This window comes from Chrysochloris asiatica, unplaced genomic scaffold (assembly GCF_000296735.1).
Source record: "Chrysochloris asiatica unplaced genomic scaffold, ChrAsi1.0 scaffold00005, whole genome shotgun sequence".
Lineage (NCBI taxonomy): Eukaryota > Metazoa > Chordata > Mammalia > Afrosoricida > Chrysochloridae > Chrysochloris > Chrysochloris asiatica.
In genome coordinates this window covers 1,060,115-1,073,169 of record NW_006408523.1, presented here as the reverse complement: position 1 = coordinate 1,073,169, position 13,055 = coordinate 1,060,115, and the positions used below count along the sequence as shown (strand labels likewise).

At 44.4% G+C, this 13,055-nt stretch overlaps 1 protein-coding gene across 1 annotated transcript in view; it reads left to right on the top strand.

Annotated features, from left to right (window-relative positions):
- LOC102818051 (probable phospholipid-transporting ATPase IB-like) overlaps positions 1 to 13,055 on the top strand; it is a 208,832-nt gene that overhangs the window by 2,077 nt on the left and 193,700 nt on the right. The window contains exons 4-6 of the mRNA XM_006832037.1: positions 4,004 to 4,049; positions 4,744 to 4,784; positions 10,929 to 11,002. Coding sequence (XP_006832100.1) covers positions 4,004 to 4,049; positions 4,744 to 4,784; positions 10,929 to 11,002 — 161 coding nt within the window. The remainder of the gene's footprint in view (positions 1 to 4,003; positions 4,050 to 4,743; positions 4,785 to 10,928; positions 11,003 to 13,055) is intronic.

Genomic DNA, 13,055 nt, shown 5'->3' with positions numbered 1-13,055 from the left:
AGTTCAGAGCCAACCTCCCAATTGCTATGCTTGAGCCCATTGCTAGGCCCAGTGTATCAGGCCGTCTTATTGGGGGTCCTCCTCTTTTCTTGCTGATCCTCCACTTTACCAAGCATGATGTCCTTCTCCAGGGGCTGGTTCCTACTGACAACATGTCCAAAGTATGAGAAATCAAGTCTGGTCATCCTGGCTTCTAAGGAGCACTCTGGCTGCACTTCTTCCAACACAGATCTGTTTGTTCTTCTGGCAGTCCATGGTACTTTCAATATTCTCCTCCAACACCATGACTTAAATGCTCAATTCTTCTCTGGTCTTCCTTATTTACTGTCTAACTTTTGCACGCATATGAGGCCGTTGGAAATGCCCTGGCCTTAGCTGGGGTCAGGCGCACCTTAGCTGGGGTCGGGTGCACCACACCTACTGTATCTGCTGCCGCTTTATTAGTCTCCCTTTTCTCTTTCCTCATCTTCTTTTTTTGAAATTTTCTAGATTTTGTCCTTACTGTTGAGAATGTGTGCAACAAAACATCCGACACTTCTCATCTCAAGACAAAGGAGACGTTTGTTCCCCGGCAGGCATCTTTCCCCAAATCTCTGGCTAGTCTATTGTTGCTTACATACTTCTGCTAGATTCCTCCTGTCCTGTGAAGATGGGTCATCAATGAAATGTGTTCAAGGTGTTGGCCTTTTGGCTGGTTTCTAACACGAAATGAGTTTCCAGTCTCCATCCAAAGCTTTCAGCTAGGTTGGGACAGAATCTAGAATTGTTCATTGTATGTTTCACCACATCGACATTAAGGACTTGTGCAATGCTGTTGGGTCAGCACTGGACTGCAAAAAGGTCGGCAGTTCAAACCCACCAGCCACTCCTCGGAACCCCTATACCAGGTAGCTAAGAGTTGGAACCGACTCGACTGTGCTTAACAACACAGCAATCATCCTATTTACAGTCATTCAGTCAGTTCCGTATATAAGTCAGCAGCTTTACATAGACTTTCAGAGGCAGCCTTGTCGTTTGAACCTCTGATCTCTAATGACCTATAGCCACCAGGGCTCCTTCTAGTCATTATCGTTGTTGTTAAGTGCCGTTGAGTTGGTTCTGACTCATTACCACCCTGTATAGGGTTTCTAAGGCACGGCTGGTGGGTTTGAACTGCTGACCTTGTGGTTGGTAGTTCAGGGCTTATCCTCCAGCGCCACCTCAGGAGTCATTGTAAGCACCGTCTGATAAGCATTTTTCAGTGCTTATTTTGCCCCGGGCTCTGTACTGTATCTGTGTGAGCACACACACACACACACACACAACACACAAGTGTCTAATGTGTCTAGACAAGGTGTGAAAACTTCACAGACAACACAGCCGCTTGGGTTACACAGAGAAGACATAGAGCAAGGTGGGCTTCAATGGTGGGCCCTGGTGTTCTGCGTGAACCCTCCTAAACTGCAGGAAGAGACCCCATCCCTTTCCTGCTGGGAACAGATGAAGACATGGGGCTGCCCAGGCGCCTTGTGATGCAGACATTTCACTAAGCAGTTCCCGGGTATGTTGACCAGAGCTCTGGGGAGCGGGGAGGGCTGTGCTGCTCACCCACCAGCTGCTGTGGGACTTGTTCTGGGTCAAGGCACCCCAATGAAAGACAGGCAGCCCATAATCTTATCCCACCCCCAAATAAGGGTCTTTTGTGGGTCACAGGAGAAGGTGGCAGTCTTGCAGGTAACAGCACGTCAGCCCACCGGCCAGTTGCTGTGTAGCTGATTCTGACACAGGTTGGCCGCAGGTGTGTATTGCAGAGTTCGTCATCCTTTGGAAGTAAATTGCCAGGACTCTTTGTCTGAGGTGTGTTTGTTGTTGTTAAGTGCCCTCGAGTCGATTTCGATTCATAGTCCCCTGTATAGGATTTCCAAGCCGGGTGCTGGTGAGTTTGAACCTCTGATCTTGAGGTTCAAACCAAACTTGAGATGGAGTGGTCTTCCTGTGGTGTGACACCAGGCATGTTTGGGTGTATTTAAACCTTCAGCCTTTTGGTTAGTGTGGTTTCGTGCTGTCTAGTCAGTTCCAACTCATGTATATATACATAAAGTGCCTCTGAGTCTGTTCCAACTCATAGTGACCCTGTGGGTTTCTGAGGAGTAGTTCTAACTGACCTTGTAGTCCAGTGCTTATCCTATAGCGTCATACCAGGAGAGAAAGAGAGAGAGGGTCTTGATGGTACAGTGCTTAAACTCTTCACTGCTAGCCAAAAGGTTGGTATTTTAAACCTGCCAACAAGCAGGTCCACAGGAGAAAAATGAGGCAGTCGGCCCTTTAAAGATTTTGTTGTTGTCAGGTGCCATCGAGTTGGTACCGACCCATAACGACCTTATTATGCACAGCAGAACGAAACACTGCCCAATCCTGGGCCAACCTCACTACTGTTGCCATGCTTGAGTCATGCTTAGCCAGTCCATCTCGTTGAGGGTCTTCCTCTTTTTCTTTGACTCTCCCCCTTACCAAACATGATATCCTCCTCCAGTGACTGGTCCCTCCTGACAATATGTCCAAAGAATGAGAGATGAAGTCTGGCTATCCTGGCCTCCAAGGAGCACTCTGGCTGCACTTCTTCCAACACGGATCTATTAGTTCTTTTGGCAGCCCATGGCACTTTCAATATTCTCCTCCAACACCATAACTCAAAAGCATCAATTCTTCTACGGTTTTCCTTATTCACTGTCCAGCTTTCGCATGCATATGAGGTTATTGAAAATACCATGGCTTGGGTCAGGCACACCTCAGTCTTCAAGGTGACATCTTTGCTCTTCAACACTTTAAAAAGGTCTTGTGCAGCAGATTTGCTTAATGCAATACGTCATTTGGTTTCTTGACTGCTGCTTCCGTGAGTGTTGATAGTTGATCCAAGAAGAATGAAATCCTTGACAACTTCATTCTTTTCTCTGTTGATAAGAATGTTGTTTATTGGTCCAGTGGTGAGGATTTTTGTTTTCATTACATTGAGATGTAATCCATACCAAAGGCTGTGCTCTTTGATCTTTATCAGTTAATGTTTTAAATCCTCTTCATAAGGAGCTCTGGTAGCATAGTGGTTACGAATCGTGTTGCGAACCATAAGGTCAGCTCCCATAAAGATTTACAGGCTCGGAAACCCTGTACAGGGTCGCTATGGGTCAGAACTGACTCAATGGCACTTAACAACAACAACACCATAAAGCTTTAGAGCTTTGGAAACCCTCTATGACACTTCTGTGCTGCCCTACAGGGTCGCTATGAGGCAGAATCAGCTTGAAGACAGAGTTTTTGTTGTTTGAGAATCCAACACACACATGAGGAGACTTTAAAAGTTTGTGGTAAAATTTCATTAGCTTTTAATTCCATTTTTCCAAGAGCTTTTTGAAGCCCCTTATGCACACACACAAAGCCATGCACCACACACAGGGAATATATGTTACTGTCTGCACCTCGCTGGTGTTGGGGCGCAGCCTGGTTAGGACTTACCCAGGTCTTAGGTGCAGAGCTAGGGCGCAGCCAGCTTATTGACTCACTCAGGTCTAAGGGGCAGAGCTGAGGTGCAGCCAGGTTATGACTCACCCAAGTCTTAGGGGCAGAGCTGGGAGTCACCCAGTTAACGACTCAGCGGGTCTTAGGGACAGAGCTGGGGTCACTCAGTTAGCAACTCACCAGATCTTAGGGGCAGAGCTGGGACGCAGCCAGGTTAGCTACTTACTCAGGTCTTAGGGGCAGAGCTGGGGGTCACCCTGTTAGCGACTCACCAGGTCTTAGGGACAGAGCTGGAGCTAGAGCCCACACCTTCCAACACTGACTGGGCTGGCCCCTCTCCCTCAGGTCACATCTAAATTTGGAGAGTCTTGGGGGGGGGAACCAAAATGGAAATGACTTTCCTGTTTGATTTGCTACCTGTGTTCACTAGACCCACGATGACCTGCATGACGATTTGAGCTCTTCACTTTGAACTTGTGATGTAATGGAATTTCTGTTTTTTCTATAATAGCAACGACATAAGGCAGACAGATTAATCAACACAAAGAAAACAACAGGTAAGATATATGAGATTGAATTTTTAACCTGCCTCTCCATAAGCCAAATGACAAGTTCACCAAGTTTTGTCCTTGTTACAAATACTCTGTGGGATCATAGTTCAAGACAGGAACCAGGGACCACACTTAGAAGGAAAGCCAGCTTCCATAGATGTATGTTTCCATATTCCAAACAATAAGTATGCTCATTAGAGTAAAAGAAGAGAAAAAAAGATGGGAAGAATGGACTATTCAGGGCATGGACCATACTTTTATCCGTAAATAGATCTGGGCTTTATGTAATTGGTTCCTGTTACCTCCCAGTTTCCCAGGTTTGATCTGTGTTACATTTGTAATAGATTAGAAATAGATTGTGTTGCTGGTCAGTCTGGAAGCATGCAACAGCAAATTGTTTCTCTTTATGTCTGAAAATGACTTCATACATAGCAACTAGCTATCTGTCATCTTTCTATCCATCTGTTTTCTCTTTGTCATTCTACCTACCTGCCTATCATCCATCTATTATTATATGACACTGTTTTCTATATTGCTGAATTTTAGTGTAAATAAGGTTAAGTAAACAAAGGCTACATTTTATAAAGAAATCTTATTTTTTTCCTAGTAAAGGTATCTTTTATTATTTAGAAATTTACCAGATGCAAATCAAATCATAGCTGCGGTTTTTTTTTTTTTTCTTCTTCTTCTTTTCTTTCAGTGTTACGACAAAAAGTGTGGCAAGTGGTTATGTGGAAAGAGGTAAGAATTGTAAAGAGACTTCATTGCTGTAGTTCTCAGGGTTGGTGTCTGTCTCCAAGTTGGTGTTGAAATAGAGCTGAGACCCGCTGTGATTCATAGTAGATAAAAGTGTGGAGTCCTAGATGTTTATGTCTACTTTACATGCCTTGGATACATGTTCCTGTATCCGTTCTGTATAACCTGAATTCTTCCTGCACAGTTTAAAACTTACAGAGTAGTGTTACTTAGATGTGAAATGAAGAAGCCTGAAAAAATTCAGAAAGTACAAAACAAGCTCAAAATAGTAAAACAAAACCATGAAGTTGAATTTATTAATAACTTAAATAAGAGAGTGTCTTGGAAGAAAAACTGATAATGGGTTTCTGAAAAGTGAGCCACTGGGAACTCTGTGAACTGGAAGGAAAAAAAATGATACAACCATTGTGGAAACCAGTTTGGTGCTGCCTTAGAAACTTAGACCTAGACCCACTATTTTGTCGTAATTAGTGTCTTTGAGTTGTTTCTGACTCATAGCGACCCTGTCTGGGGTTCCAAGGAGCAACTGGTGAGTTTGAACCACTGACCTTGCAGTTAGCAGTTTGGTGCTTATCCCACAGTGCCACACCAAGACTTCGATATCTACCACTGTTGTTGTTGTTAAGTGCTGTTGAGTCTGTTCTGACCCATAGTGACCCTGTATAGGGTTTCCAAGGAGCGACTGGTGAGTTTGAACCACTGACCTTGTGGTTCAAACTGACTTTGTGGTCCAGTGCTTATCGTACAGCGCCACAGCAAGACCCCAGACCTACCACATGACTCAGCAATTCCACTCCTACGTATATGAGGGTCTTCACAAAGTTTGTGGGAAAATTCCATTATCTTTATGTTCTGTTTTTTCCGTGAACTTTTCGAAGCCCCCTCATTTCCCTAAGATACCTGAAAGCAGCAAAGAAAATGGACACACGGACACCAATGGTCACTGCTCATAGTACCCAAAAGGTGTAAACAACCTAAAGGCTCATCAGTGGAAGAATGGAAAAACACAAACCATGCAACAGACACACGAAAAGCACTGTTATAAATTCATAGAAACTTTTGGAGCAAACCCATCAAAATGAGAAGCGATTGCGTCAGTACGCAGGCTCTGTCTCGGCCTGCACATTTTTGATGCTGCTGTCTCGTTTCTCTATCCCTTCGCTATGGGTCAGAACCGACTAGATGACACCTGGTCAGTTTCCTGAAGATGTCTGTGCCCTTTAATTTACACCTGGTCAGAGCGGCTGTTTTGCCATCTTGGAAGAAGTGAAATCCTGTTCCTTTTCAATTTTCTCTGTGAGTTTGAGGAATAAAAAGCAGTCTGAAGGGGCAGGATCAGGCTGTACGATGGATGGAGAAAGGTTTCCTCTTGAAATTCTGGTAGGATAGGCCTTCCTACCTCTGAAGGGTGAGCAGGTGCATTGTCATGATGGGAAAAAAATGCCTCAGCCCAACTTTCCTGACCTTTTCCTCCCCAATGCAGTTTTCAGTTTTCTTAAAATTCTTCCTAATTAACTCCAGTAATTGTCTTGTGTCCTTTAAGAAAATCTATCAAGATGATCCCATCAGGATCTCCCAAAACCCTCGCCATAACCTCTCTGCCTTGAATTGAGCTGGCCCCACAGATCCCCTTGGAAGGCAGGGCTATGTCTAGACATTTTTTTGTTCTGAAGGCGCTCAAGGAGACTAAGATAGGAGTATTACTGAGGGAACTTGTCCACAGCCATCCACAGAGACACATGTAAGTACATTATGTTTAGAAAAAACCCATGCAAGTATGAACTGGAGACCTCATAGCAAAACTTGCTGACTTACCTCATATATTTAAAATGCTAGATTCTAAGTCTTTGAAGTAAGTCTCTACGAACTGTAATATTATCCTCATTTTGTTGGTGAGGAAATAGAAGATCTAAGCAATACGTAGCTTGCTCAAGGTCACGCGGCTAATGAGTGGTGAAAATAGGACTTGAATCCAAGCCTTTCTGGATGGAAGTTCACACTCTGTCTAATGTACCTAGTACCTCTGTGTGACCTCCAAGTCAGTGCTTAGGATATTAATGAAAATTCTTCCTAAACTGTAGTTCAGGGTACCTGTCAGCCTTTGTTGTTGTTAAGTACCATCAAGTCGGTTCTGACTCATAACAACCCTGTATTGGGTTTCTGAAGAGCTGTTGGTGGGTTTCAACCACTGACCTTGTGGTTTAAACCAACCTTGCAGTCCAGTGCTTGTTGGGTAGGACCACAACAGGTCTGTTATCTCAGGATACAGGACACAGGAGCTGTCTAGGTCTGCTGTCTAGTTTTTGACAGTGCTGTTTCGGTTTCCCATACCCCTTCACTATGGGTCAAAATGCTTGCCCTTGGGTATTAGTTAGAGGTATTCTGAATGTATTTGGGAATAGATATCGAGTTTATCCTCAGCAGTAATTTATCATGCCCAGCATACAATTCCTTTGAAAGCAAAATAACAAGACTGTTGTGATTTCTAAGGACCATCAACATGTCTTTCCCTGTGTAACAATTCCAAGTGACTCTTCTCTCTGGCCCAAGAGCGAAGTGCACTGCCTGCTTTTCTGGCATTAGAGTCTTGGGGGAGGTGAATCTGTGGGATGCAGTCTGCTTGCTGTTACAGAGCAGAAAAGGTCAATAGGTGATTGAACCGTACTAGACCCCAGTGCCTTCCGCTGGAAGGGAAAGTGAGGTGTCCAGAGCAGGAACCCGGAAATCTGCACCATTACTATACCACTGGCATGGTGCAACCCAAGAGGGGCAATTCCAACATTGAGAGCTTTACAAAGGTATCAGAGCTTATCCACTTTTCTGTGGATGGGCATTGGAAGAGTGGATAAAGAAACCACGGTACAGACACACAGTGGAATACTAGGTAATGTTAACAAATAACAGTGAATCTGTGAAACACGTCACAACATGGATGACCCTGGAGGACAGTATGCTTGAGTACATCAAGTCAACCACAAAAGGATAAATAGTGTATGAGACCACTGCTATCATAAAGAAAAGGTTTTCACACAGAAAGAAACATTCTTTGATGGTTACCAAAGGTGAGATGGAGTGGCGCTGACTAGAGCTCATTGTTGCCTTTTAAGATTCTTGCCTCACGTGGGTCCAACAAGCAAACACAAACAAAGAAGGAAACAAGCCAGGTGCTACAGAATCAATTCCAACTCCTGGTGCCCCATGTGTGTCAGAGTAGAACTGTGCCCACAGGGTTCTCAGTGGATGATGTTTCATAAGTAGATCCCACTCATGGTGCCCCGTGTGTGTCAGAGTAGAACTGTGCTCCACAGGGTTCTTTCTCAGTGGATGATGTTTCATAAGTAGATTCCACTCATGGTGCCCCCATGTGTGTCAGAGTAGAACTGTGCCCACAGGGTTCTCAGTGGATGATTTTTCATAAGTAGATCCCACTCATGGTGCCCCGTGTGTGTCAGGGTAGAACTGTGCTCCACAGGGTTCTCAGTGGATGATGTTTCATAAGTAGATTCGACTCACGGTGCCCCCGTGTGTGTCAGAGTAGAACTGTGCCCCACAGGGTTTTCAGTAGATGATTTTTCATAACTAGATTCCACTCATGGTGCCCCATGTGTGTCAGAGTAGAACTGTGCCCACAGGGTTCTCAGTGGATGATTTCTCATAAGTAGATCCCAGTCATGGTGCCCCGTGTGTGTCAGAGTAGAACTGTGCCCACAGGGTTCTCAGTGGATGATTTTTCATGAGTAGATCCCAGTCATGGTGCCCCGTGTGTGTCAGGGTAGAACTGTGCTCCACAGGGTTCTCAGTGCATGATTTTTCATGAGTAGATTCCACTCATGGCGCCCCCGTGTGTGTCAGAGGAGAACTGTGCCCACAGGGTTCTCAGTGGATGATTTTTCATGAGTAGATCCCAGTCATGGTGCCCCGTGTGTGTCAGAGTAGAACTGTGCTCCACAGGGTTCTCAGTGCATGATTTTTCATGAGTAGATTCCAGTCATGGCGCCCCCATTTGGTCAGAGGAGAACTGTGCCCACAGGGCTCTCCGTGGCTGAGTTCTCCCCAGTAGGTCACCAGCCTTTTCCCCCAGAGCACGATGGACAGACTGAAACCTCCCACCTCTCAGCTCACACATGAACCTTTCTCACCACCCAGGAACTCCCGTCAACACTTCCTTAGCACACCTTCTGGGCTGAAGTGGTCTGTTCAGGAATAAATACTAAAGAGGAAAAGAGCAAGAGCTTCCAGTACTTTCTCTCTTCATTGTTACTAGTATTGACAGCTCTCTCATCTATAATGTAGGAGCGAGATGGAGCCATAGGATAAGCACTAGGCTGTGAACCACAAGGTCAGCAGTTTGAGTCCAGCGACAGCTCTGCTGAAGAAAAGATGAGTCTTTCTGTTCCCACAAAAGATTTAAAACCTTGGAAACCCTATACAGGCACTTAAACAACAACATGTATAATTTAGAATTTATTCAGCTAAACAAATATTTATTTAGTACCTACTGGCACAGTGGTGAAGAGTTGGGCTGCGGTTCAAAGCCACTAACCCATCGGGAGAATAATGCGGCAGTCTGTTCCTGTAAACACTGACGGACTCGGAAACTCTCAGGAGCGTGTCTACTCTGTTCCTTACCGGCCCTGGGTCAGAAATGATTTGACAGTGGTGGGGCGTCATACTAAAACAACCAGGTGCCATCGAGTCAGTGTTGACTCCCAGCGTCCCCACGTGTACAAAGTAGAACTATGTTCAATAGAGTTTTCAGAAACCATCCCCTCCCGGGAGCAGATAGCCAGGTTTTCCGGTTGGTAGCTGAGAGGTTAATGTGTGTCACCCATGGTCCTGTGCTGCTATGATTACTGTTAAGTGCCGTTGAGTTGATTGCAATTCTTAGAGACCATGTGTCGTGTTTCTGAGGAGTGACTGGTGGAGTTGATTTGGACTCATAGGGAGCGACCCTGTGGGATTTCCAAGGTTTGAATTGCTGACCTTGTGGTTAGCAGTCCCGTGCTTGTCGTAGCGCGTCACACCAGGACTCCAGGCGTCTACGCTAAGCACTGGGAATTCACCCAGAGAGGAAGACGGGCCACTTCTCTGTTCTCCATGAAGCTCACAGACTAGGAGGCGCAACTGGACCTTTCATCAAGCAATGGTGTGGAACTGTGGGTTAATGTGCTAGACTTCAAGGTCAGTTTGAACCACAAGGTTGGTGGTTCAAGCTCACCAGTCCCTTCTCGGAAACCCTATACAGGGTCGCTATGAGTCAGAACTGACTCAGTGGCACACAACGACCACGACATTGATGTAAAAAGGAGTCCTGGTGTGGCGCTGTGGGCTAATGCACTGGACTGCAAAGTCAGTTTGAACTGCAAGGTCGGAGGTTCAAACCCACCAGCTCCTCCTTGGAAACCCTATATAGGCTTGCTATGGGTCGGAACTTCACAACATGAAGTTGACATGAAAGGAGTGTGGCTGGTAGGTGTATTAGGGATCAATTTTGTACTTCTCTTCCAGTATGGAAACGTTTCTTCCCAACCCCCCACACTATTGTCATCTTGGGCTGGCTCTTTCTTTGTCGTGGGGACTTTCCCATACATTCTATGATGATTAGCAGTGTATTTGGCCTCCACAGAAGTCTGTAGCAGCCCCCTTCCCCAGTCTTCACAACCAAGATTATCAAAGAGATTCCCTGACTTGGGAGCAAAAATCACTTCTGGTTGAGAACCCCTGCTTTACACACATGGACCTCTCAGGAAACAACAGTGTTCTAATGAAGCTGAACTTTATTAGCATGGCTGATGTTATGGTGGTAGTGGTGGTTATGTGCCATAGAGTCGGTTCTGACTCATAGCGACCCTGTACAGGGTTTCCGAGGCTATAAATCTTTACAGGAGCAGAAAGCCTCATCTTTCTCCCACCAAACAGCTGGTAGTTTTTAACTGCTTCAAAAAGCTTGTGGAAAAATTCTATTATCTTTTCATTCACATTTTCCACAAAATTTTCAAAGGCCCCTGATATTTTAAAATTGAGAACATTTTAACTTGAGAAGTTCTTCCTGAGAATGTTTGACATGTTTTGCCTCTAGTTTTGCTTTAGAAACTCATGCTTCTGTGTCCTCTCTCCTGGTGTGAAAAGGTGAAGGTGGGGGACGTTGTGAAGGCCTCGAATGGACAGTTCCTCCCTGCAGACATGCTCCTGGTGTCCTCCAGGTGAGTGATCATGGTGGGCAGGTCAGAAACTTCTGTTTTGAGTCAAAAATAATAAGAACACCATAGACAACCATCCATCCTGCCTCACACCTCACACCGTCTTTTTCATGGTATTGTACAAGCCAGAGTCAGCACGTTCAGTTTTGTGGGGCATGCAGTCTCTCTTGTGTCTCTTCAGCATTACCATTGTATGAAGAGAACCACCATAGACAGTATGTGAACGAGTCATGTTCCAATAAAACTTTTTTGACAAAAACTGTTGGCTCTCCTTCTAAACCTCTAACACCTTTTCTTCACTTTCCCTGGTTATATTTTTTTGTATCCTAATTCTTAGATTACATACACTCCACTAAGCTAAAAAAAAAAAAAAGAAGTACTTTAAATTTATTACTTATGATAGTCTTAAGGAATTCTGAGAAGAGGGACAGATTAGCTCTGAAGCCTTCTTTCAAACTTCTAGAAAAGCAATCTACCTATACAAACTTTACTCTTTGCCAGCTGCTCTTCTTTTTACTGCCACCCATGCGTTCATCCAATTGACATCCTATTGACTTTCCTCTTGGATTTGGCTCCGATTATGGGGTTGGCTGGCCTCCTGATGTGGTGCTGTAGCATTAGCACTGGACTGCGAACCACAAGGTCGGCAGTTCGAACCCACCAGTGGCTCCTCGGAAACTCTATATACAGGGTCGCTGTGAGTCGGAACCAACTTGACAGAACTTAACAACAATGACAATGACAATGGGTTGGACTAAGAAGACTTGGTGGCTTGGTAGTTAAGAGCTTGGCTGCTAACTGACAGTTTGGCAGTTGAAGCCCAGTAGCCGTGCCGTAGAATGAGATGAAGCAGTCTGTTTCTGTAAAGATTTCAGCTTTGGAACAGCTGTGAAGTTAGTATCCACCAAATTTCCTCTGGTACAGCAACAGGGGTCCCCTGTTGAGAGACAGTTTTAGCCCAGAATGACTCATTAGAAAAGAAGAAAGACTGGGGAAAATGAGCCAAACATCTAATATAAGAAGTTAGGTACCATACAGAACAATAAACTAAAAAATGAAATATAAGAAAACAAAAAAAATTCTAATAGAAATTAATGAAAGAAAGCAAACAACTGACAGAAATCAGAAAAAAAAAACAAAAAAACCCCAAAAAAACCAGTAAACAGCATATTGGTAAAATTAGTTAAGGAAAAAAAAGGAAGACATAAATAATAATTTTAAAATTGAAAAAGTGATCTCATTACAAATGCATCTCACATTAAAGAATTTATTAAAATTTGGACTGTATTTTAACATTCAAATGAGATAAATCCATAGAAAAATTTAGGTCTGCAAAACTTATTTTAGAAGAAATATAGACACCCTCCCAATATTAAATAATTAATTTAAAACACTTTCCATAAAAAGATCCAAAGACTAGCCATTATAAATCAAATTCTACAATATAAATGATTATAAAAAATATTAATGCGGTAGCTATCTTCAGGAGGGGCAGAATGCATTGCAGACACACAGACTTCCTGTATACATTCAACACTCAGCTACTAACAGAAGGAGGAAGCGAAAAAGAGGCAAACCCCAATGAGATGGCTGGATTAGTGGCAGCCGTAAGGGGCTCAAGCTCAGCAACGATTGTGAGGCTGGCGCAGGACCGGGCGGGCAGTGTTTCATTCTGTTGGGCAAGACGGTCGCTGTGGCCAGGTACTGACTCGACGGCATCTAACAGCAACACCAATAGAAAGATCAGGGCACACGGTGGCACTGTCGGATAAGCATCAACCACAAGGTCGGTGGTTCAAACTCACCAGCCTCTCCTCAGAAACCCTTTTCGGGGTTGCTATGAGTCAGAAACGACTCAATGGCACTTAGCAACAACGGAGTGATTGGTGGTTTGAATCCAACCAGAGGCACCTCAGAAGTAAAGGCCTGATACTTGATTTATTTCTAAAGGATCTCAGCCACTGAGCAGCCTATACAATGCAGGTCTGCTGCGCAATATAACGGGTTACCATGAGGCAGAAGTGAACAGACAGCAACTGCGTATATATATATATAT